This window comes from Gossypium hirsutum, chromosome A06 (assembly GCF_007990345.1).
Source record: "Gossypium hirsutum isolate 1008001.06 chromosome A06, Gossypium_hirsutum_v2.1, whole genome shotgun sequence".
Taxonomy (NCBI): domain Eukaryota; kingdom Viridiplantae; phylum Streptophyta; class Magnoliopsida; order Malvales; family Malvaceae; genus Gossypium; species Gossypium hirsutum.
The window spans coordinates 36,306,268-36,329,011 of NC_053429.1; the positions used below are offsets into that span (position 1 = coordinate 36,306,268).

The window sequence follows — 22,744 nt, forward strand, 5'->3', positions numbered from 1 at the left end:
ACTAAAAAATTAACATTGTTATTTAGATACCAAAATATATAAATTTTACCAAATACAAGTACCACATCATTAATAAAAAAAATTAGAAATATCGTATTAAAAAAAAGTGTTAGACTCAAGATATTAACCTCTTTACATTATCAAGACATTAAATATATTGATTAAAATAAATAAGTATTGAAAGAGGAAAATGAGAGCCACACAATAGTAATTCGAAGGATCGAAGAGACAAAATAAACCATCCACTTGATATCAAACACCACCATTTTTGGCTTTTTTTATTACATTTATTATTTGAATAATAATAATAATAATAATAATAATTGTTTTTATAGATAAATGCTGAAAACCATTGTGATGACAAGCTCAATCACCTTAATCAGTACACTATGGGCAAAAGAATGATGAAAGAAGCCTAATTAAGTAGGTAAATATCTCAATCATGCATGCATATATATAAATGTCAACTATGTATGATTATATTAATTTGAAATAGGTTAAATTTTGTTTTTAATCCTTTTATGTTTAAATTTGAAATTTAATCTTTATCTAGTTTTATGATGTAATTAATTACTCCAAAGTATTTAACTAAAAACATAGATTTTTCTTTGAAACATCTGTCCAATACCAAACATTTTAGCATGATAAATGAGAAAGGTGTTTTAAGAAAAATTTATGTTCACATTAATTAAAATAGTTAATTTTGTTAACTACTTAGATTAATCTATGGAATTATAAAAATAGTACTAATTATGCTAAATTAAAATATAGGGATACTAACAAGTGTTGGGGTTGTGGTCATTGCACTTCCAATTTCATGAACTTAGGTTCAAACTCTAAAAGTGACGCTTTTGGAAGTGGCAATAGTAAATCCTAAAAGGATTAGTTTTCATGGATTGTAAATTGGGCATAAAAGATACCTTGGTCAAACCAAAAAAATAAAAGGACAAGTATAAAATCTAAATATGAGCATAGTAGAGGGACCAAACCTAAATTTGACCTTTAAAGCAATATTTTTGCTTGGATTTCTTAGGGGACATGGCAGAAGCTCATTTGACATACTAAACAACAGTTGTTTCAGATGAGACAAAGTAGTCCATTTTTGTGTTGAATTTCTTGATGATTCATCTAATAAATTCAGAAACTTGAATTCCAATTACTTCTTATGTGAATGTATCTCATATGAGGATAATTACAATAAAAGATGTTTTGAGGTCATCTTGTTTTCCAAATATCACAAATATATGAAAATTTTACACATGGATATTTTATTGATATAATATATTGTCTTCTAATTTAAAGGTGGGAATGAATTATGGATAAAAGTAAATTTATATAAGAAAAATACAATTTAAATCTCATTAAATTAATATTTTTTAATTTTTTAATTTTAGGGATATAATATAATTTGCCAAAACCCCTACCTGCATACACTTGTTAGCTAGTAAAGTAACTTAAACCAAAACAAAAGAGAAAAGTTACTATCACTATAAAACTTTATATATCAAAAAAATGAAGTGAAGCAAAGAAGAAAGTGTCCAAAACATGTTGTGACGTGTGATATATATATATATATTAGGATCTTTTCTTTAATTTATTTGGTAGCATTTTAGATGGCCCAACAACACCATGTCTTAGTCTTTTTTCCATTGGATTTGGTGGTGCTTGGTATGATTCTCCATTGGTATGCCCAGTTTCAGCCTCCACCCAATCCTCCTCGCCCACCATTTTTTGTTGATAGTATCGGAAGGCCACAAATAGCATGAAAGCTACACAATTTTAAATAATAATTATCAACTCAAGCTCAAACACGAACATTATAATACTCAATTTAAAAGGATTGATAATCTAATTGATCTTTTCATTATAATATATTTTTATATTATGAAAAATTACATGTTTATCGTTATTTTATAGAAAGAGCTTAAGTAGGAACAAGATCGAGTTTGTATACAAATAAGTTTAATCATATTCGAGCTCAAAATTAAATATGAAAATTGATAAATTAACTTAATCAAACTTAAATTTGAGCAGCTCGATCTGAGGTTGAAATTAAAAATTAAGTTCAAATTTTACGTTGACCTCGAACTTACCAATATTTGAGCATAGCTCAACTCAATTATGTTGTTAGTTTTAGAGATTAGTTAAAAAAAAGTGGTGTGAAATTATAGTTTTTGTCTTTATATTAAATTTGAAGATTTAGCCACATAATTTAATTTTTTACCATTATTAATATTATTCCTTAATCTAAACCATTAACATCTTCACCAAAATTCCTTATCAAGTTTGATTTCGATTTTTTAAAATTAAAAAACTGCATTCCAAATCATATATTAGCGATTTAGACTTTTGAATTTTGGATTTTTAAAGAAAATCCTATAAACCAATTACCAGAAATTTTTAATGGTATTAGCGATTTAGACTAAGGCATAACATTAATGGTAGTAGAAAGATCAAATTATGCTAAATTAAGTATAGTATAGGGACAAAAACTACAAATAGACCAAAACAGTGAAGTTGTGTCAATTTGCTTACCAGCCCAAATGCGAGCAACAATTGAAGATAGGTTCCAAACCAGGGTGAAGATGGCCACTCCCACTGCTTTTTTATGTGTGCATGTCTCCCATGCATCTTCAATGCGTCCAATCCAAAATTTTCCTTCATATTTCACATAAATTTTTTAAATAATAATAATGAGATTATTTTGAATTTTATATTAAAAATAATTCAAATATGGTTTAGGTCCTTCTACTATGTTTAAAGTTGACATTTAGTCCTTGTAATTCTCAGCACAATGAGTTGGAAAGAGGCTTTTAGGGGGGGGGAATCCATGTCAACAGTTAACCGTGTTAACTATTTGGACTAACTAACGACATTATAAAAATTGAGAGACTAAAATTATCCAAATGAGAGTATAAGGACTAAATCCAAAATTTAAGTATTGTAGGGGGACAAACTATAATGGTCAAATAAGAATAGATGACATATTAAATAATAAATAGTTAGTTCAAGCCTTTTAACAGTTTCAAAACATTAGGTAGTTTAAAGTATCACTTAATCTTAAATTTAGGATTGAGTCCTTATAATTATTCGCACAATGAGTTGGAGGGGGATTTTAAGGGAAGGAAATCCATGTTGGCATTTTAAATGGAACAGTTGACATAGTTAATCATTTGGACTAACAAATGACATTGTAAAAATAGAAGGATTAAATTATACCTAATTGAAGTATAAAGATTGAAATCCAAATTTTAAGTATAATAAGGGGACTAAAACTATAATGATCAGATGAAATTTTAAATGATATATAGTTAATTCAACAATTTAACGCTTTCAAAAGATATTGGTTGGTCTTAAATTTGAAATTTAGTTCTTATAATTTCATCGAAGAGTTACAATGAGCACCTTCAAGTTTGTTGTTGAAAAGGTTCGGAGGAAGTTGGATAGTTGGGATGCTCAGATGCTTTCAATGGCAGGTCGAGTCACTTTGGCACGGTCAGTCTTGCTATCGATCCCTAACTATTTCATACAATTTGTTAAGATCCCTATTTCTGTTTGTAAAGAGATTGAGAAGATTGCTCGAGGGTTCATTTGGGGGAGATCCACTACAAGTCAGAAGCCATCTCTAGTTAAATGGAATGATTGTTGCCAACCTCTTTCTGATGAAGGCCTAGGTCTCAAAAGTCTTATAGATCAATACGACTCGTTTCTTCTCAAGTTGGGGTTTTTTTTCTTCTCTAATAAACAAGCTTGAATTGTTGGAATAAGGACTTTGATTTATTTATTTTAGTTACTTTAGTTATTATAATATGATTCTTTAATTATGTCTTGTTTATTAAATGCATCTTTAATTAATGCCTTGCATTATTGATATACATCTTTTAATTATGACATGCATTATGTGTTCTGCATTTAATAAAGTCATGCATTATGTAACTCCCATGTTAATTAAAGTTTGCATCTTTTAATGAAGTCATGCATTAAGTAATACATTATTCATTTAGTTTACATCTTAATCAAACCAAACATTTAGGCATCTTAGTTGTTAAATATGTTTGAGTTTGTTTATATAAGTATGTTATTTAATTTGGCTGTTAATTTTTTTTAATGCTTAAGTTATAGTGTGTTTAATTTTTCTTAAATAAATTGATTGTGTGATTGTTGTAGGAAAGTCCAAAAGGCTAGTCACATAGCTACAAAAAGGCTATTCATTTGGCAAGAAAAATCAAATGCTGTCACATTCAATTGATTGTCTAGTTTTGGCATAAAAAAGTGTGCATTTGGTCACTTAATTGCCGGTGCATATTTGGAACTTTTTTGTGGGTATTGGAGCACTCAAAGCTCATTATGGTGACTTTTCAAATGGACCAATAGTGACTCTTCAAGTTTGATCGGTTTCATGCACTCAAAGCTAGTTATGGTGCCAATTAAGAGATGAATACACAAGCATTAAGGCATTTGGTTAAGGAGAAAATGAAGGGACATCAAGGAGTACATTTAATGGACCATTAAGCCTTCATCAAGTGAAGAGGCATGATTTTTCAGTTATGCATGAATCAAGTGAAAAGACATGACTCTTTTGGCTGCCCATTAAGATTATAACTGAATTTTAATATTTTGTTAATAGCTGATATGAATGTTGAATTTGAATAGTCATAATAATGCCTATAAATAGCTTGTAAGAAAATATTGTTTTGGTTAGACTATTTTTTTGCTAAATTTATGAAATATTTGAAACTTTTGGGAGTTCAAATCTCCTTATTCTTTTTGGGACTAATCTGACTTATCAAGCTAGGCTTGTGACGTCTTATCCTCCTTTTGTTTTTCCAAACTTATCACTGCAAAGTGTGGCGTTAGTTTTACCTTTGGTTCCTATCTCGTTAGATAATGGGTCAAAGTTTATTTGCTGATTTTACTTTTCATTATCCATCTAAGTGCTTGTAAGTCTTGGTCCAACAATCTCTATATTGTTGGTTCAGCCTTTGCGTTAGCCGAGTTTCCTCTATCCATCTTCCAAACTCTTGCTATCCACCTTAAGTGTTGTTATAAGTTTCGGATCAATACCTCCTATAGTATTGGTTCACTCTTCAACCTTAAGCCTAAACTATTCCATCTGAATTGCCAACTTCAAAATATCCCTATATTTGCCTTAGTTAAACCTATCCATTTTTTTTCTAAACATTCTTTGAACCTATCTTCTATCCATCTTCAGCCTTTTTCTTGTAACGAATCAAACTTACTCAATTTCTCAATTGGGCAACTAATATGACTCAAATCATCATCGAACCAAGTTCATATCATTTGGTATCAAAGCTAGTGAAATTAAAGTAAGTATTGACGTTTTTAGCATTACGATATTGTAATTTGAAAAAAAAATTCAAAAAAAATTCAATATCCATTGAAGTTCAAAGTGTGAAATATCAGTTTTTAGGAATACAAATTTATTGGAAATTAAAAAAAAAAAAAGCTAGCTTGGAAGTGCATTTGCTGTCCGACTCAATCCATTCATTACCTATCATTTGGCCACACTTAAACCTTTCCATCTTTGTTTTTCTAGCCTACCTTTTGTCCTAACATCATTTCCTACCTAAAATCGAACATCAAAATTGCAAGCCGATTCCACAATGATTGTTGATTTGTCTAAGTAGTCCATTGAGAACTTAGAGAGAAGAAGTGAACGGAAAAAGGCAAGAGTGAGTTGTGAGATCATTAGAGTGCTGAAAAGCCAATCTTGAGTGCAAACATGAGTGGAGTGGACTGATTTTCTTTGCGAGTGAAACGTGAGGTTTGTATTGGTAAGGTACTCATTTTTATCTTTAAACTCTTTTCTTTTCCATCAATAAATCATGTTTTGAGAAGAGTTTTCAGAATTTGAAATTCAAGATTTGATGAAAGAGATGGACCAATTGTTCGATAGAAAAATAAAACTCCTACAAGAACGATTAGTTCGTGCCGAAGAGCGGAGCCAGCGAGTAAAAGCCCAATGAGAACAAATTTCTCCAAATCAAAGGTTGAAAACAAGATGGTTACGGAGACAAACATCCAATGACTATGTGGGAAGAGACTCATATCAAGATTCTCATTCATCAAGGAAGTCAAGTCGATATAAAGCAAACCACTAGTTTGAAACTTTTCGAGGCTACCAACGAGAAGGTAAAAATTTTTCTTCAAGTGCCTTAATGTATTCATCTACGGATAAGTCCTTACAAAGAAGTGGACGTGTTTTGTATAAGTATTTGTCCATGGAGGCTTATTTACGAAGAAATGATCGTGATTTATATGAAGATTCTTCCACTTCTTTCCAACAAAAAGTCTATCGTTCTGATTCTTTTGTATTATCTCCATCTTGTAATGAAAGGTTGAGAGAAAAAAAATAAAAAGAAAGGAGAGACAAGAAATGCTAATAAAAGAAAATGAGAGAATATGGAATGAAATTGAAAAAAAATAAAAGAAAAAGAAATTGAAAAAGAAAAAGAGAGTGAGAGAAAGCAAAATGAGTTGAGATTGAAAAAGAATGTGAGAACGAAAAGAAAATTGAAAAGAAGAAAGAGATTGGAGAAAGAAAAGAAAGAGTGACATTGTTGAAGATGAAAATGAAATAAAAAGTGAGAACAAGTCTTCAAAAGAGCCAATTGAAAAAAAAAGATTGTGGTCAAGAGAAAGTGAGAAATGTTTTTACTAACCCATATTCGAGTTGTTCTCATATTACATCTTATTTTCAGGTATCTAAAGACTTGATTGACAAGCTTCAACTTCATTACCTTCCTGATAAAAGACGATTTCATTTGATCGAGAAAGGTAAGGTTAAAAATGAAATCAAACCACAAGCGCCTAAAGGTAAGCAAGATAAAGATTTTTTAGCCATTGAATCACGGCAATCACATTTGAATGTTGTTGAGAAAATTGCTGAAGACTTAGTTTTTGAAAGAACTCCTCACCTTGATTTGATTAACTGTCATTTTCTGATTGTTAATGATTTTGCTCCAACTAGTGGCATGAAGAGTTCTTCTCATGATTTGTACTCTGTTGGCAAATCTGTTGGTGAAGTGAGATTAACTCAACGTCCACAAAATTTGATCATGTTTGATAAAGGGTTTTCATGTGAAACACTCAATCTATTTGATCGTGACGATATAGAGAATTCTTTAACTCTTAGTGCAAAATCTTTGTATATTTGCATGAGATTTGAGAGATTTGATTGTTTGAAAGTTTGCGTGTCTAAATCTTGTTTGTTTGGCATGTGTGATTTACTTGTGAAAACGAAATTTGTTACATGCTGGAACAAGTGATCAAAACCATGTGTTTAAACCGGGAGCAAGTTTTCTTAAATTATCATTAAGCGGAGGTGAGCATCATAAATTTTATATGAATAGAAGTGCGAACAATCTTTGCTTGTCTGATGTTTTATCATTATGTTTGAAAAAAAAACATGAGAATTTTGTTGCCTTGCAAAGGCAAAATCCAATATTTGATTCCGGAGATTGTTCTATACTATGGTTTGAGAGATTTGGACATGGTTCGCATGATTATAACTTTAGCTTGCTTCGTGTTCCTACCATGTTGCCAGTCAAGGAATTTCCAAGTCAAATTGAAATGGTAAGAAACAATTATGTTTTTGATCCCGATGATTATAGTTCTATATTATTGTTCGAGGGACTTGAGCCATGGAATTTTGTTTTCCAAGATTATATCTTTCGAATACTTTGTGATTCTGGTTTGTTTCCATTGAAGAACATTTTGATTCATTATGAGAAGGTGAGATCAACTTCTATTTTTGATCCCGGTATCGGTTCAAGCATTCCAAGTTTGGATTGGTTGTCGAAAAGTTATTTTCTGTTCAAAATTCAAAGTGTCACTAATTTCTTCCATTATTGTGTAGATGACAATTTGGAATGGTTTCCTCCTAAAGAGGGAGGGCATGAAATTAACAAGTTTTCTTTTCGAACCATTTGTAGTTATCAGGTTTTTGGAAACGAATCTGTTAGGTTCATGAACAAAGTGTTCGTGACGATGAAATTTTTCCACGAGCACGTGGCCCGATTTGAGGACAAATCGTTTTCAAGAGGGAGGGTATGATGCGATTCCGGACGCATCATGTTTTGAAACAATTCGACAACATCGGGATTGGCCCAAACTTGAGGGGCCCAAGTGCAACATGAAGCTTTTAGTTCCAGTTTGTTAATTTGGTTGCTGGAATAAGGACTTTGATTTATTTATTTTAGTTACTTTAGTTATTATAATATGAATCTTTAATTATGTCTTATTTATTAAATGCATCTTTAATTAATGTCTTGTATTATTGATCTATATCTTTTAATTATGACATGCATTATGTGTTCTGCATTTAACAAAGTCATGCATTATGTAACTCCCATGTTAATTAAAGTTTGCATCTTTAATGAAGTCATGCATTAAGTAATTCATTGTTCATTTAGTTTACATCTTAATTAAACCAAGCATTTAAACATCTTAGTTGTTAAATATGTTTGAGTTTGTTTATGTAAGTATGTTATTTAATTTGGCTATTATTTTTTTAATGCTTAAGTTATAGTGTGTTTAATTTTTCTTAAATAAATTAATTGTGTGATTGTTGTAGGAAAGTCCAAAAAGCTGGTCACATAGCTACAAAAGGGCTTTTTGTTTGCCAAGAAAAATCAAATGTTGTCACATTCAATTGGCTATCTAGTTTTGGCATAAAAGAGTGTGCATTTGGTCACTTAATTGCTAGTGCATATTTGGAACGTTTTTTGTGGGTATTAAAGCACTCAAAGCTCATTATGGTAACTTTTCAAATGGACCAATAGTGACTCTTCAAGTCTGATCGGTTTCATGCACTCAAAGCTAGTTATGGTGCTAATTAAGAGATGAATACACAAGCATTAAGGCATTTGGTTAAGGGGAAAATGAAGGGACATCAAGCAGCACATTTAATGGACCATTAAGTCTTTATCAAGTGAAGAGGCATGATTTTTCAGCTATGCATGAATCAAGTGAAAAGACATGACTCTTTGGCTACCCATTAAGAGTTATAACTGAATTTTAATATTTTGTTAATAGTTGATATGAATGTTGAATCTGAATAGTCATAATAATGCCTACAAATAGTTTGTAAGAAAACATTGTTTTGGTTAAACTATTTTTTTGCCAAATTTATGAAATATTTTAAACTTGTGAGAGTTCAAATCTCCTTGTTATTTTTGGGACTGATCTGACTTATCAAGCTAGGCTTGTGGCGTCTTATTATTCCTTTGTTTTTCCAAACTTATCACTGCAAAGTGTAGCGTTTATTATACCTTTGGTTCCTATCTCCTTAAATAATGGGTCAAGGTTTATTTGCTAATTTTACTTTTCATTATCCATCCAAGTGCTTGTAAGTCTTGGGTCAATAATCTCTATATTATTGGTTCAGCCTTTGCCTTAGCTGAGTTTCCTTTATCCATCTTCCAAACTCTTGCTATCCACCTTAAGTGTTGTTATAAGTTTTAGGTCTATATTATCCTATAATATTGGTTCACTCTTCAACCTTAAGGCTAAACCTATCCATTTTTTTTCTAAACATTCTTTGAACCTATCTTCTATCCATCTTCAGCCTTTTTCTTGTAACGAATCAAACTTACTCAATTTCTCGATTGGGCAACTAATACGACTCGAATCATCACCGAACCGAGTTCGTATCACTTTTCTTCATCTGACCTTAGCTGATGTGTGAATGAGTCTATTCTTCATTTCTTACGGTATTGTTGTAAGGTAAGAGATGTTTGGGAACAGGTCATTCCTTCGAGGTTACTGCGTCGTTTTTTCTCTTACTCGCTAAAGAACTGGTTAATAGTCAACTTGAGGAATGAATTTGGCTTAGTTTTTCAAGAATTTGATTGGCAATTTCTATTCGGTATACTCTACTGGAAGATTTGGAAACAGAGATGTTTGTGTGTGTTCTAGGAGGTTCTGTTCAATAAAGATCATATCCTTCACTCTTCTTGGAGTTGGGTTAGAGCTCACAAGTGTTTATCTTGAACACCTACTAAAGACACCAAAAGACAAACTAGGTGTCGTAAATGGAATCCACTTCCGACGAGTTCCATTAAATTGAACACTGGCAAGGCTTGTAATCCAGCGTCGAGTTTAGTAGCATCGATAGCAGTGGCGAGAGATGGATTTGGAAACTGGGTATGTGGGGTTGGTAGAAATATTGGTAGGTGTAGTGTGGAGCAAGCGAAACTTTCGGCTATCTATAACGGTCTTATTATGGCGTGGAATGCCCAATGGAAAGATATTTTCGTGGAAATGGATTGTGCACTTGCTATTAAAGGGATCAATGGCGACTCGAGAGGTTGTGCTCATAGGGATTTGGTTCTTAGAATTCGGGAGTTAAGAAGTCGATATTGGAATGTTGCCATCTAGCAGATCCAAAGAGAGGTGAATTATGTCGCACACTCGTTGGCTGGTATGATGAAGGATTTCCTAGTTGGCACAGATATTTCATAGGCCTCCCTGTTTAGTCTGTCATTATGTAAGGACGGATAACATGTATATGCTTTCGAATCCCATTATTTCCTGCTAGTTTATTAATCCTTTCTTGTTACCCAAAAAAAAAGTTTTAAAGGAAAAAAATCTATGTCGAAATTTTAAATGGAACAATTAATAGTGCTAATGATTTGAATTAATTAATGACGTTATAAAATTAGAGGGACTAAGTTATGTCAAATTAAAGTAAAGAATTAAATACAAAATTTAAGTATAATAGAGAACTAAAACTATAGTTATCAAATAAGAATAGATGAAATATTAAATAATGTATAACTAATTCAAGCTTTTAACAGTTTCAAATGAGTAGATAGTATTTTTTATACAATGCCTAAAACTTCCCATAATCCCTCCTCAACCATTAAATAAGGAGATAAACACGCTTCAGTGCGCTTTAACTTACGTCCTCTTACACAGGTAAGAATATCAATATCAATCAAACTAACACTTAGTCATCAAAGATTGGGTAGTTTTAAAAGTATTGGTTGAGTTATTTGACTAATTCCCAAAGACCCAAACCAATAATAAAGTTAATGCATAATTATTTATGTAATATGACATTAAAAATTGAATTAAAGGTTTTTTTTTTTTAGAAGTTACAACTAATGGTTTCAATTAGAAACAGTCTTTATAAACATTGAATTGAATAATTAGGCCACATTGGAGAGACAAAAATGTAGATTGGGTGAAACTTTGCTCATGGTCTGTAAAATTAGGAACCATCACAAGCACTTCGATTATAAAATTATTATATTAATTTAATATTCTTTAAAATTCTAAACCCTAAAAGTTAAAAAAGTTAATGTTAGAAAACAAAAATTCTAACAAATCAGCGTAAATGATGCTATAGTTTTTGACTTTGATGTGTTTTTGGAATTTGAATTGATGACACCAAATATAATGAAAAAAACAAAACATAAATAATATAGATATTAAAGCAGTTTAAGTACCAAGTCGTATTAATATTAAGCAAATTTGAGGATACAACAAATTAATTTATGACCCAATATGAAGCCTTTCCCTCCTTTATAGGTCCTACACTTGTTCACTATTTGATGCATCTAACTTTCATTCCCAAGCATAATGGACCTACAACATTATGCCTCAACTTTTCACTTTATGATGTACCTAGATTTTCAATTAAAATCACAAAATTATAACAGTTTTTAAGCTTTATATCGTAAATATAAGTCCCTTTATGTGTGGATTTATTTTGTTTTTATAGCTTCCTTTTTCTATTCTTTTATATAGGCTAAAACTTGATGTCAACCAAAATTTAAACTAGTTCAACTTTGTTTGAAAATTAATAAGAAAATTTACCCTAAGAAGACATGATCAAATCATATCAGATTTGTTTTGGGGTCAAATTACTTAGGATTCATGTCAACATTTGGTTGAGTTTGGGTTCGGGTTTAGAATTTTTGAGTCAATCATCACGATTTTGATCATTTCGAGTTCAATTTGTTTTGAGTTAATGTTTTTCAAGTTTGAGGCAATGTTTTAAGTTTGAGTTGCACAGTTTCAATGGTATTGTTGACTTTTTTATGATTAAATCAAGATTGAATTCAAATTGATTGATTAATAATTTTCAAATTCAAGTCAAGGTTAAAACTCACAAATATAAATTAGATCAATCAAATCAAACATACAATATATGAAGAAAAAAGACAAATGTAGGGGCAATGATATTATATTAGAGGCGTTCATAGATCATACAGTCAACTCAACTTATTTTAGATTATGCTTGAGTTTACATTTTTCAATTTAGACTAGTCTAACCCGGCTTTTTTTTTTTAAAACCATAAAATGTGTTTTTAAGATGTGTTCAGGCTAAAAAAAAATTTTAAAATCGAACCTCGATCGGGTCCAATCCATGAGTGTATAATATATGATTGATGGGAGATAATTGGGATAGGAATTTTTACCGTAGGCAGTTAATTGGTGGGAATAAGAAGAGCAGACTTTTGGAACAGTGAAAACCCCAAAAAACCCTACAATCAACAACAAAACCATGCCTCAGTTAAAAAGGTAAAAACATGCAGTCATTTAGATCTCGTTTTCACCGAAACAATTTAACTGTTCTGTTTTATATAGTTGTTATTTACTTCAGCCATGATTGTCTAACTTGCTTTTATTTACAAGGTCAAATTTTAGCTTTGGTCCCTCTATTATACTTAAAATTTAAATTTAATCTTTATACTTTAATTTGACATAATTTTTTACTTTTATAATGTCTCGGTCAAAATAATTAACTATTTCAATTAAAATATTGAAATGATTTTTTTTTAAAAAAACCATTCACTCCAATACCCAAAAAAACCATTTCAATAATATATACCATTATAATTATCGATATTTATACTATTATACTTTGTGTGACCGAGTTGATGTCAACAATTCAGTTGGTGTAAGTAAACAAAATAAAAAAAAATCTGTAAAATTCAAAAATAAACTGGATTAATTAAGTGTTTTAATTTTAAATTTTATTTTAAGAAATAATTTATTTTAAATATCTAGCATTTACCTTCAATTTATTTTAAGAAATAATTATTTTAAATATTATTATTTTCTTAAATAAAAAATTTATGTCAAATATTTTTTTCACGCATATTGTTGTGTATATGACAAATTCTTGCAAAAGTAGAAGATTGCATTATGTGAAATTATGCTAATAAGTATTAAATATCAAATTTGAGTATAATAGAGGGACCAAAATATAATTTGACCTAAAACTCATGATCTCAACCAAGAGGAAAAAAAAAAAAACTTACCCAATTTGGCCATTTTCCAGACAGTTATGGAGCTGCCACATCTGGCCAAAACAAATAGTAGCACTGCCAACTGCAAATGGTCCCAATTGATCAACTTTCTTTAAAAATCAAAACCAAATGGTTGAAAAAAAACAATGGGAAATTTACCTTCATTGTAGTATAAGGATCACCAGAAAAAAGTGCTCTCAGCTTTAATAAGAACTCGTTCAAATATGGAAGAACCAATTTAAGTACCCAAATTGCTGCTTCTTCTCCAACCACACACCTTGATTCATCTACATCCACAACTCCCCTGCATTATCATAGAAAGTTAGGGGGGAGGGGGAGAAGGTCTTTATTTGTTCATTAATGGCATCTAATGCAATGTGTTTACCTGCAGATGATTGATCTGTAAAGGAATATAGCAGCAAGGTAAACAAGTCCCGCATAGGAAGTTACTGTAATGCAGCTGTTGAAACATTGAACGAGGAGTTTTAGTGATGGACTCAAAAAAGATTAGAAAGGAAAAAGGATGACAATTCTGAGACCTGATGTCGAGGTCTTGTGTGTAAGATGATGAAATGATGATGAATGTTCCGACCCCGAAGATTAATGCCGATTTCGATACATCCCTCCACATTACTAAATCAACTGAAAAGATGAAAAGGGTTTAATAAAGTTGCAGCTATGGAATTCATTGATGTTGTTTCCAAGGAATGGAATCAGTTAAATATACCTAAATTGTGCAATTGGTTCTGAGTTTGGGGGAAACTTTGATAATGGTAATCGTCATCTGCAATTTATTCCAAGCAATAAGGTCATTAGCAACATTCATTTAGCACTAAAAGAGAGTTGCTTATCTCAATATAGCATCAAATGGGAACACAAAACTTACAAAGGGTAGCATTCTTTACAACTGGTGGTGGCTGCTTGTTAAGAGTTGGAGAAAATGGTGCAGCTTTGTTAGGGAATTGACTAGTATTCTTCACTCCATTAGTAACTGTGCTAGGCTTGTTATCTTCTTGCAACTTTTTCACTTCATTTACAGCTTTATTGGGCTTCATTTCATTAGGAACTTTGTTAGGCTTCTTCTCCACCTCTGGTACATTCATTTCCTTAATGTCAAAGCTTTTCTTTTCATCCCCAACATCCTCCATTTCTTCATCTTCTTCATCATCACCATTGCTTGAAATGACCATTTCTTGGCACACACCAAACTCTTTGCAATGCTCCTCCCACTCAGATTCATACTTCAAGTTTTCATTTGAGTCCTTGTCACTCCCTTCAATTTTTTCATCATCAAAAACTAAAACTTTATCATCATTTCCATTTTCATTACAAGATTGAGCTGAGGCCTTCACTGAATTCCCCTCTATTCCCTCGCCTGATTCAATGCCATCTTTGCTGCTCATCTCAACACCCTTTTTAGCAACATCAGATCTTAGCTTCTTACTATGAATTGGGGTTCTCTCAATTCCATCAACAGATTTACTAAGATCCCTAATCCCTTTCTTGACCTGAATGGGAACCTTCTTAATCCCATCAACAGACAAGCTCAAGTCTTTGCAATGCTCCATGGATTTTCCTTTAGCTACCCTAATTGGGTTCTTCTCCAACCCTTCAAAGCTTTCACTTTTCCATGTCTTTCTCTTCCCACTAACACCTACACCCCCAAAGGTTTGCCCTTTCTTCAAGCTCAACCTTTTATTACCACCAGCATTGTTTCCCTCACCATTGCCGTTTTCTTCTTCATTGAAGACCTTGATCCCACCTTTGAATTCATCACTTTTCATCCTGGTTTCCCACACTGAGCCTGCAACAACACTGCTTTTACCTCCTGTTCTTCTGCTATTACTTGAATCCATCTCTTTTGCCCTCCTATTTATCTCACTTTCTATTTACCCTTTGTGGGAAACAACTCCTACTGGGACATGGGTGTTACAATTATTGGATAAGAAGCTTTAAATTGAAGAAATGGAGGTCTTTGTGGGATCAAACAATGACAGAAAAAAGAGAGGTATATATGAGTGAATTGCCAGGGAGGGGGGGGGACTGGGTTTCCTTCATTTTTACTCGGGTTTAATTTTGCTCTCAGCCCCTATACTTTTAAGACTTTTAAAATTAAATCCCTGTACAATTGTAATTGATAACATAAATAGTAGATTTCTGTTAAATTTTATTAATGTGTGGCCTTTTGATATTCAGAGTTCTTACTTAGAAAATAAAGTTAAGTTGATATCACATGTTGAAATGAGATAGTGATATTAGTTAGACTTGATTTTTAGTGCAATAAAAATGTGGCATTTGTCGTTTTCTTTTTCTTTTAAGGAACATGTGTCATTTTTTATGGACAATCTTTTTAATAAAATAGACAAAAATCATAGTTTATATGTTAAAATGAGAAAAAAAAGTTTAAATAATAAAGTGAAGAAAACGTTATATTTGGAGACTTAAATTAGACTAGTAGAAAGGTTAAATTATTGAAATAAAAAACAAAGGACTGAATATAAAAAGTATAAAAAGTACAGGGACTGAAAGACAAAATTAGAGGTTTTAATTATTGTTGGATTTTGGGTAAAGAGAATTAGAAGATTTTACATACATGGTGTTACGGATTTTTCTTTCTTTTTCTTTTTGCAGAAGTATTCTCTCTCAAAAGGATATGTAAGACTGTGAGTTAACACTGCAATTTCACATTGTCCTTACTGAAAAAGGGCTTACTTTGGATCTGAGGCAACAATTATCAAATTTTGTGCATATGAATAACAAAATCCCAAAAATGTCAAAATTATGGTTTTGGTTCCCTACTACATTTAAATTTTAAATTTTAAATTTTAATATAATCTTTTATTTTTATAATGTAATTAATTCATCTAAATAATTATCGCGTTAAATTATTTTGATCAAAATATCATTTTGGAATTTTGTTAAAATCAATATGAACATAATATGTTGGAAGAGATGTACTATTTCCTACTGCAATAATTCAACATTTTAGATAATGTCGAGGAAATATTTTATATATAAATTAAGATTTAAAATATTTATAATAGTATTAGTAAGTTTAAATTGTTTCTATCAATAGTATTAAGAAGTAAAGAAGTGAAGAAGAGCAGCAAAATGTGTTACCAAGGTATTAGAAGATTAAATTAAGAAGGACTAAAACAGCAATTAAATCATGCATTTTTATTTTTTTAATTATGAAATAAGGTCCCACCTACCCCTTTCTGTTAAACAAGCATGTGACACCATCTCGTGGCAAGAGATGGTGCCTTCATATAATTGTCACCGACACCCTTCTACTCATTTTATTAACTTTGGATAATATTTTGTTATAAAGCAATTCATCCAAATCATTTTAACTATGAAAATATTTATTTTGCAAAAGTGAGCTAGATTCAAGATTTGGACAAAGATGGGGGATTTGTGTGCAAATGCCATGATTAATTAATCAACCTTATTTTTCAAGTTCTCAAAAGTAATTATATATGAAAATTAGAGCATACAATAAATAATAATAATAATAAGTATAATTTGAAATTAGTTGTAACAAATGAAACATATATGATATTAAATTATGAGTAAAAATAAAATTTAAATACAAAAACACATCAAATTAAAAATACTAAATGGATACAATTGTTTATCATTGTATTGTTATGGATCGTGAGTTAGTCTCAAGTTAATTTGTAACACTAACTCAATGAACAACATCATTAATATTAGAAACTTTATCACATGTGTATTTGTATAGAAATCAAGTACTTAAAACGACATTTATACAAAAAAAAAACACACATGAAATTAACACAACAATGTTATTTTACAAATACACTGGTTTTTTGGTAATTTCATGATTCAATTAGGACCCAATTGATGGGTGACACCAACTTAATAAAAGACTTAAAAATAGTATAGATGCACAAATATATAAAAAATATATATTTATTAAAGTTTCATATAAAAACAAAAAAAATTGCATTAAAATAATTGGCAAATGAAAATGTTTTACATGCATGGTGTTCTTGGCTTGAATCTCATCATCGATAATTTTTTATCGAGTTATAAAAATGTAAAAAGATAAAAATACTCATATAATCATATATTTTACTTAGCAAATGAATTAGTTTTTTTTTTTATAATTCCCTAATTGAGTTAGAGCCTAATTGATAGGTAACTCCAACTCAATAAAAGACTTAATAAATAATATAGATAAAGATTAATTGCATAATATGTTCCTTAAATATGGTCAACTTTAAAATTGATCCCTAAACTTTCAAAACGTACCAAATGATCCTCAAAGTAAAAATCATTCCAATTAAGTCCTTCCACCATCATGAATAAGACATATTTGAAAATATTTGTAATAGTAGTTTAAGGATTGAATTAAAATGTTTTGAAGTTCAAGAATAAATTTCGAATTCAACTCGTAGTTTAGGGATGATTTATGAAATTAACCCTAACATAAATATACTTACAGATTTTGATATTTATATTTTAGTAGTATACTTTAATTTAATTCTTTGACTTTTATAATATCATTAAATAATTCAAATATTAAACAGTATTAATTGCATGGGTAAAATGTCAACCTCAACTTTTTCTTAAAAATACTTTTTTCAAAGTAATTTCTAAGAAAAGTCTCACATCAATTATTTTAGGTAAAATATGAATAATGTTAGCGGTTATAAAAGTAACGGGTCAAAATTTATTAAATTAAAATATAAAGATTAAATCTTTAAATTTTTATATAATAAATAATAATAAAAAAATCAAAATATGGAAGCTCTCAATTGATAAGTAAATGGAAATAAAAGCGAGGGAGACGAAGATGCAAATCTATAGAAGTGGTGGATTTAGGGTTGTAACAACCAAAATTCATTTGGAATTTACTTAAATTAAAGAATAATAATAATATAAAGTATAGAGTAGGCAGTCCCCAATTTTGTTCCGTTTAAGGCACGTGACTCGCATCGCACGCCTCCAAAGTCACGCTACCAATTTATTCTACACATGTTCACTTTGGTCAAATTCTCATTTCAGTCCTACTACAATGTACCATTTTTTTACTTTAATATAACATAATTTTTTTTAAAGAAATTTAGTTATAGCCCAGAAAATTCAATTCAGAAAAATATTAAAAAAATAAAAATTAATAGATTCAGCTCAAAATGAAATTGCTTTAAAATGAAAAGGTAAACTACACTTAAGATTACTCAACTATTAGTCACTTAACATTTTGGTCCATTAATTTCAAAAAGTTACAAAATGATCACTAAATTATTCAAAAATTTTCATTACTAGATTGTTAAATTTGTTGGTGTATAACCTTCTCTATATGCAATACCACGTGAAGTGAAAGTTGTCTTTCCTCTTCTCTTTAACAGTTCAAATTTTCTTTATAAAACAACTTTAAACGACATAAATCTACGAACTAAAATCTAAATAGCTTTCTTCTTCAATCTTTGATTATTTAATCAACTAAGATTTAAAATATATTCCTCTACTAGTTGATGGGTACTAATTTACTATTACAATCTTTGAATCGCCGCTTGGAGTTACTAACCAAACTTCTTTAAAAAAACTTCATAACCCAAAGAAGTCAAATAAAAAACATTTTAAATAGTTTATGACCATTTTGTAACCTTTTGAAATTAAGTGACTAATATGTAAACTTCCTAAAAGCTTAATAGTTCTAGGTGGAATATACACTAAAAAAAAGCGATACGGGCGACGGCCAGCGAGGCATAGTTTTATTTGGGCAAGAAAAGAAGGTCATGATAATTGCTTGTCTTATTCTGCCTTGATTATCATTTTTCCTTTTATTAATAATTATTCAAAGAGTGAAAATGTGTTAAATATAATTTGAAAAAAGAAAAATTTCTGTGTGTTATTTTTAGATAGCTTTTGAAGAATTATTTTTAGATAAAGCAAGCTAAACGTAGTAAAATAAAATTGGATATCCCAACATATATAATAATAGTAGATTTTAAGATCAGTATAAAACAGTATTACCCATGATAATCAATATCATACCTACAGACATATCGTTTTTTACTAATATTAGTACATATCAATACTTATCTAAATTTATCGCTATTTTCAAATAATTTATATATTTTTTAAAATGTTATACATTTAAAATATTAAATTAATGAGACACATATAATACTCATGAAAAAAGGCATGAATTCGTATGATACAAAGGAAAATTATTTATATAATTATTATTTAATAACCTTAAAAGCAATCTATAGTTAAATAGACTCAAAATAAACAAAGGCCTTTTTATTAAAATAACCCATAAATTTTAAAAAAGTTCTAAAATGACTTACTTTTTTAATAAAACACCAAAATGACCTGAAATCTACAGTAAAAGTTGGTGGAGCCAAATTAAATGGAGCCACCAACTTGCCACGTCAGCAGGGATCATAAAAAATTAATTTTTTGGTGGAGCTATGTAGAATGGCGCCACCTGTATAAATATTAGGAAAGTATTAAAATTTTTTAAAACATAAGAGGACTTAAAAGAAATTATCCATTTTTCTGATGGAGCCAAAGTAAATGGCGCCACCGGTCTGGCATATGTCAGTATTTTTTTTTTAACTCTTTTACCTTTTTTTTTGTCTTTTTATCTTTATTTATTTTATTTATTTATTATTATTAATTTTAAAATTTTTGAAATATATATTTAAAATATTTTATTAATATATATTTTTAAAATTTTAAATATATATTTTGAAATTATTTTTTAAAATTTTAAATATTATTTTTTTAATATTTAAATATTTTAAACTTTCAAATTTGTTATTAGTTTTATAATAATTTAAATATTATTTAATTTATTTTATAATATTTTAAATTATAATTTTTAAATTATTTTAAAAGATATTCGGCTTTTTAATAAAAATAACTTAAAAAATTTAATTAATTATCAAAATGACCCATTTTTTTAATTTGGCTCCACCAACTTTTACTATAGATTTCAGGTCACTTTCGTGTTTAATTAAAAAATTAATTATTTTGATAATGAATTAAATTTTTTGTGTTATTTTTATAAAAAAAGTCAAGATATTCAAAACATTTTTTAAATTCTATTTAAAAGTTAAAAATAGTATTAAAAAAGTGAAATTTGATTAATTAGAAAATAAAAATAAAAAATAGTATTTTAATTAAAAAAGTGAAATTTGATTAATTAGAAAATAAAAAATATTTGTTAAAAAAGATTTATTTGTTAAAAAATGAATTTATTTAAAAATATATATATTAAAAAGTAAAATTTTAAATTAAAAATTAATATTATATATTATAAAATCACATCATGTCAGTGATGTGACAACACAAAATAATATGTTATTTAGAAAATAACTATTATTGTAATGAGATACATGTTCTATTAGGTATAAGTATTTAAATTTTTATTTTTGTAATGTGATACATGCGTAAATATATATATAGAATCATATTAGTGAATCTGCTAATACATACTTCATCCAGATAAAGTATGCATTATTAAAATTAAATTAAAATATTAAATAAGAAATAAAATTATAAAACAATGTTATTTGAAAAATAATTATTATTGTAATAAGATACATGTTTTATTAGGTATAAGTATTTAAATTTTTGTTTTTATAATATGATACATGCGTAAATCTATATATATATATAATCATATTAGTGAATCTACTAATACATACTTTATCCGGATAAAGTATGCATTATTAAAATTAAAATAAAATATTAAATAAGAAATAAAATTATAAAACAATATGTTATTTGAAAAATAACTATTATTGTAATGAGATACATGTTTTATTAAGTATAAGTATTTAAGTTTTTGTTTTTGTAATGTGATACATACGTAAATATCTATATATATAATCATATTAGTGAAATTGCTAATACATACTTCATCCGGATAAAGTATGCATTATTAAAATTAATGGTTTGTTTAAACACAATATAGTGAGTTGAAGGGAAATAAAAAGAAAATAATAAATAAGGAGGGCTTAAAATGAAATTATCCAAATTAAAGTTTGGTGCCGCCACACTGCCAGGCGGCACCTTGCCCTTCCTTTTCAGCAACCATTCAAAAATAGAAAATTGCATAACAGGTCCCTAAATATTTTAAATCATTATTTTTTATTTTTTTACTGTTTTGGGTCAGAAATCCAGGGTGGTGCCGCCTATGCACCACCCTCCACTAAGACAAATGTACCATTTTAGTACTTAATTTTTGAAACAACTTATTGTGATATTTTATTTTATTTTTTATATTTTTTTGGTAAAAAAACCCAATAAATAAAGATAAAAAGACAAAAAAAGGTAAAAGACTTAAAAAGTAAAAAAAAAAAAAAAGTACTAACATATGGGCAGACTGGTGGCGCCATTTACTTTGGCTCCACCAGAAAAATAAGTAATTTTTTTTAAGTCCTCCTATATTTCAAAAAATTTCAATATTTTCTTGATATTTATACAGGTAGCGTTATTCTACATGGCTCAACCAAAAAATTAATTTCTTATGGTCCCTGCTGACATGGCAAGTTGATGGCACCATTTAATTTGACTCCACCAATCCACCAATTTTTACTGTAAATTTCAAGTCATTTTGGTGTTTTATTAAAAAGATGGATCATTTTGAAACTTTTTTAAAATTTATGAGTTATTTTAATAAAAAGGCCAATAAACAAACTAACAAAATTATTCCGTCGTATTTATAATTCGAAAAATCCAGAATGACTAATAAAAATTCAAATTTAAATACATTTTAAAACTATTTTTCAATTTTTTATGCTAGCCGGTACGCATCACAATCAACTGTTATATTTTGTGGAACATAATTGGTTTGATGTTCTGATTTACTTCCATAGCGACTACAGAGTAGCTGTAAATTTAATAAAATGTGCCTACCACACAAAATTAGTTGTTTCTTTTTACTTTGTTGTTTTTGAAAGCCTAAGATACAAGTAGTTTAAGAGATTAATAATAATACTCACGTAAAATATATAAAAACACTCGATAGGCTCAACAGTCAAGTCAAATATCATTAAACTCAAATCGATTGTTAGTTCAAACAACTCAATAATTACAAATTTTTTCGAACCAGCAAACATATTTATGTATTATATAGAAGGAAATATATGTATAAAATTAATAATAATTCAAAAATCAAATCCCAGACCAAAATGAAATATGGGGTACTAAAAGAAGAGTCACCAAAATTAAGATAGAGGTAGCTCACTTACCCCCACATAATCTAGAATGACGTTGATATTAAATGAAGTGAATTCCTCAAAAATATGGGGATTGCAGTTGGTGCTGGGAGTGGCAACAATCACCAACATCACATCTTCATAATTTCAACTACCTCAACTTCAATTTTATTATCATTAATATATATATATATTTGCATTCAGTCTCATCCCTATATATACCAAAATGTTTTGGTGAGTTTACTAATCAAATAA

General features: G+C 29.1%; 1 protein-coding gene across 1 annotated transcript; it reads right to left on the reverse strand.

The window, feature by feature from the left end:
• Positions 1-1,478: 1,478 nt before the first annotated feature.
• Positions 1,479-15,294, reverse strand: LOC107901585 (reticulon-like protein B21). The gene is made up of 9 exons (XM_016827641.2): positions 14,170-15,294; positions 14,011-14,067; positions 13,823-13,925; positions 13,669-13,743; positions 13,443-13,587; positions 13,296-13,365; positions 12,450-12,515; positions 2,536-2,658; positions 1,479-1,769 (listed from the first exon to the last, which is right to left on the reverse strand). The coding sequence occupies exons 1-9, from the start codon at positions 15,137-15,139 to the stop codon at positions 1,576-1,578; spliced, it is 1,803 nt and encodes a 600-aa protein (XP_016683130.2). The 5' UTR covers positions 15,140-15,294; the 3' UTR covers positions 1,479-1,575.
• Positions 15,295-22,744: the final 7,450 nt, after the last annotated feature.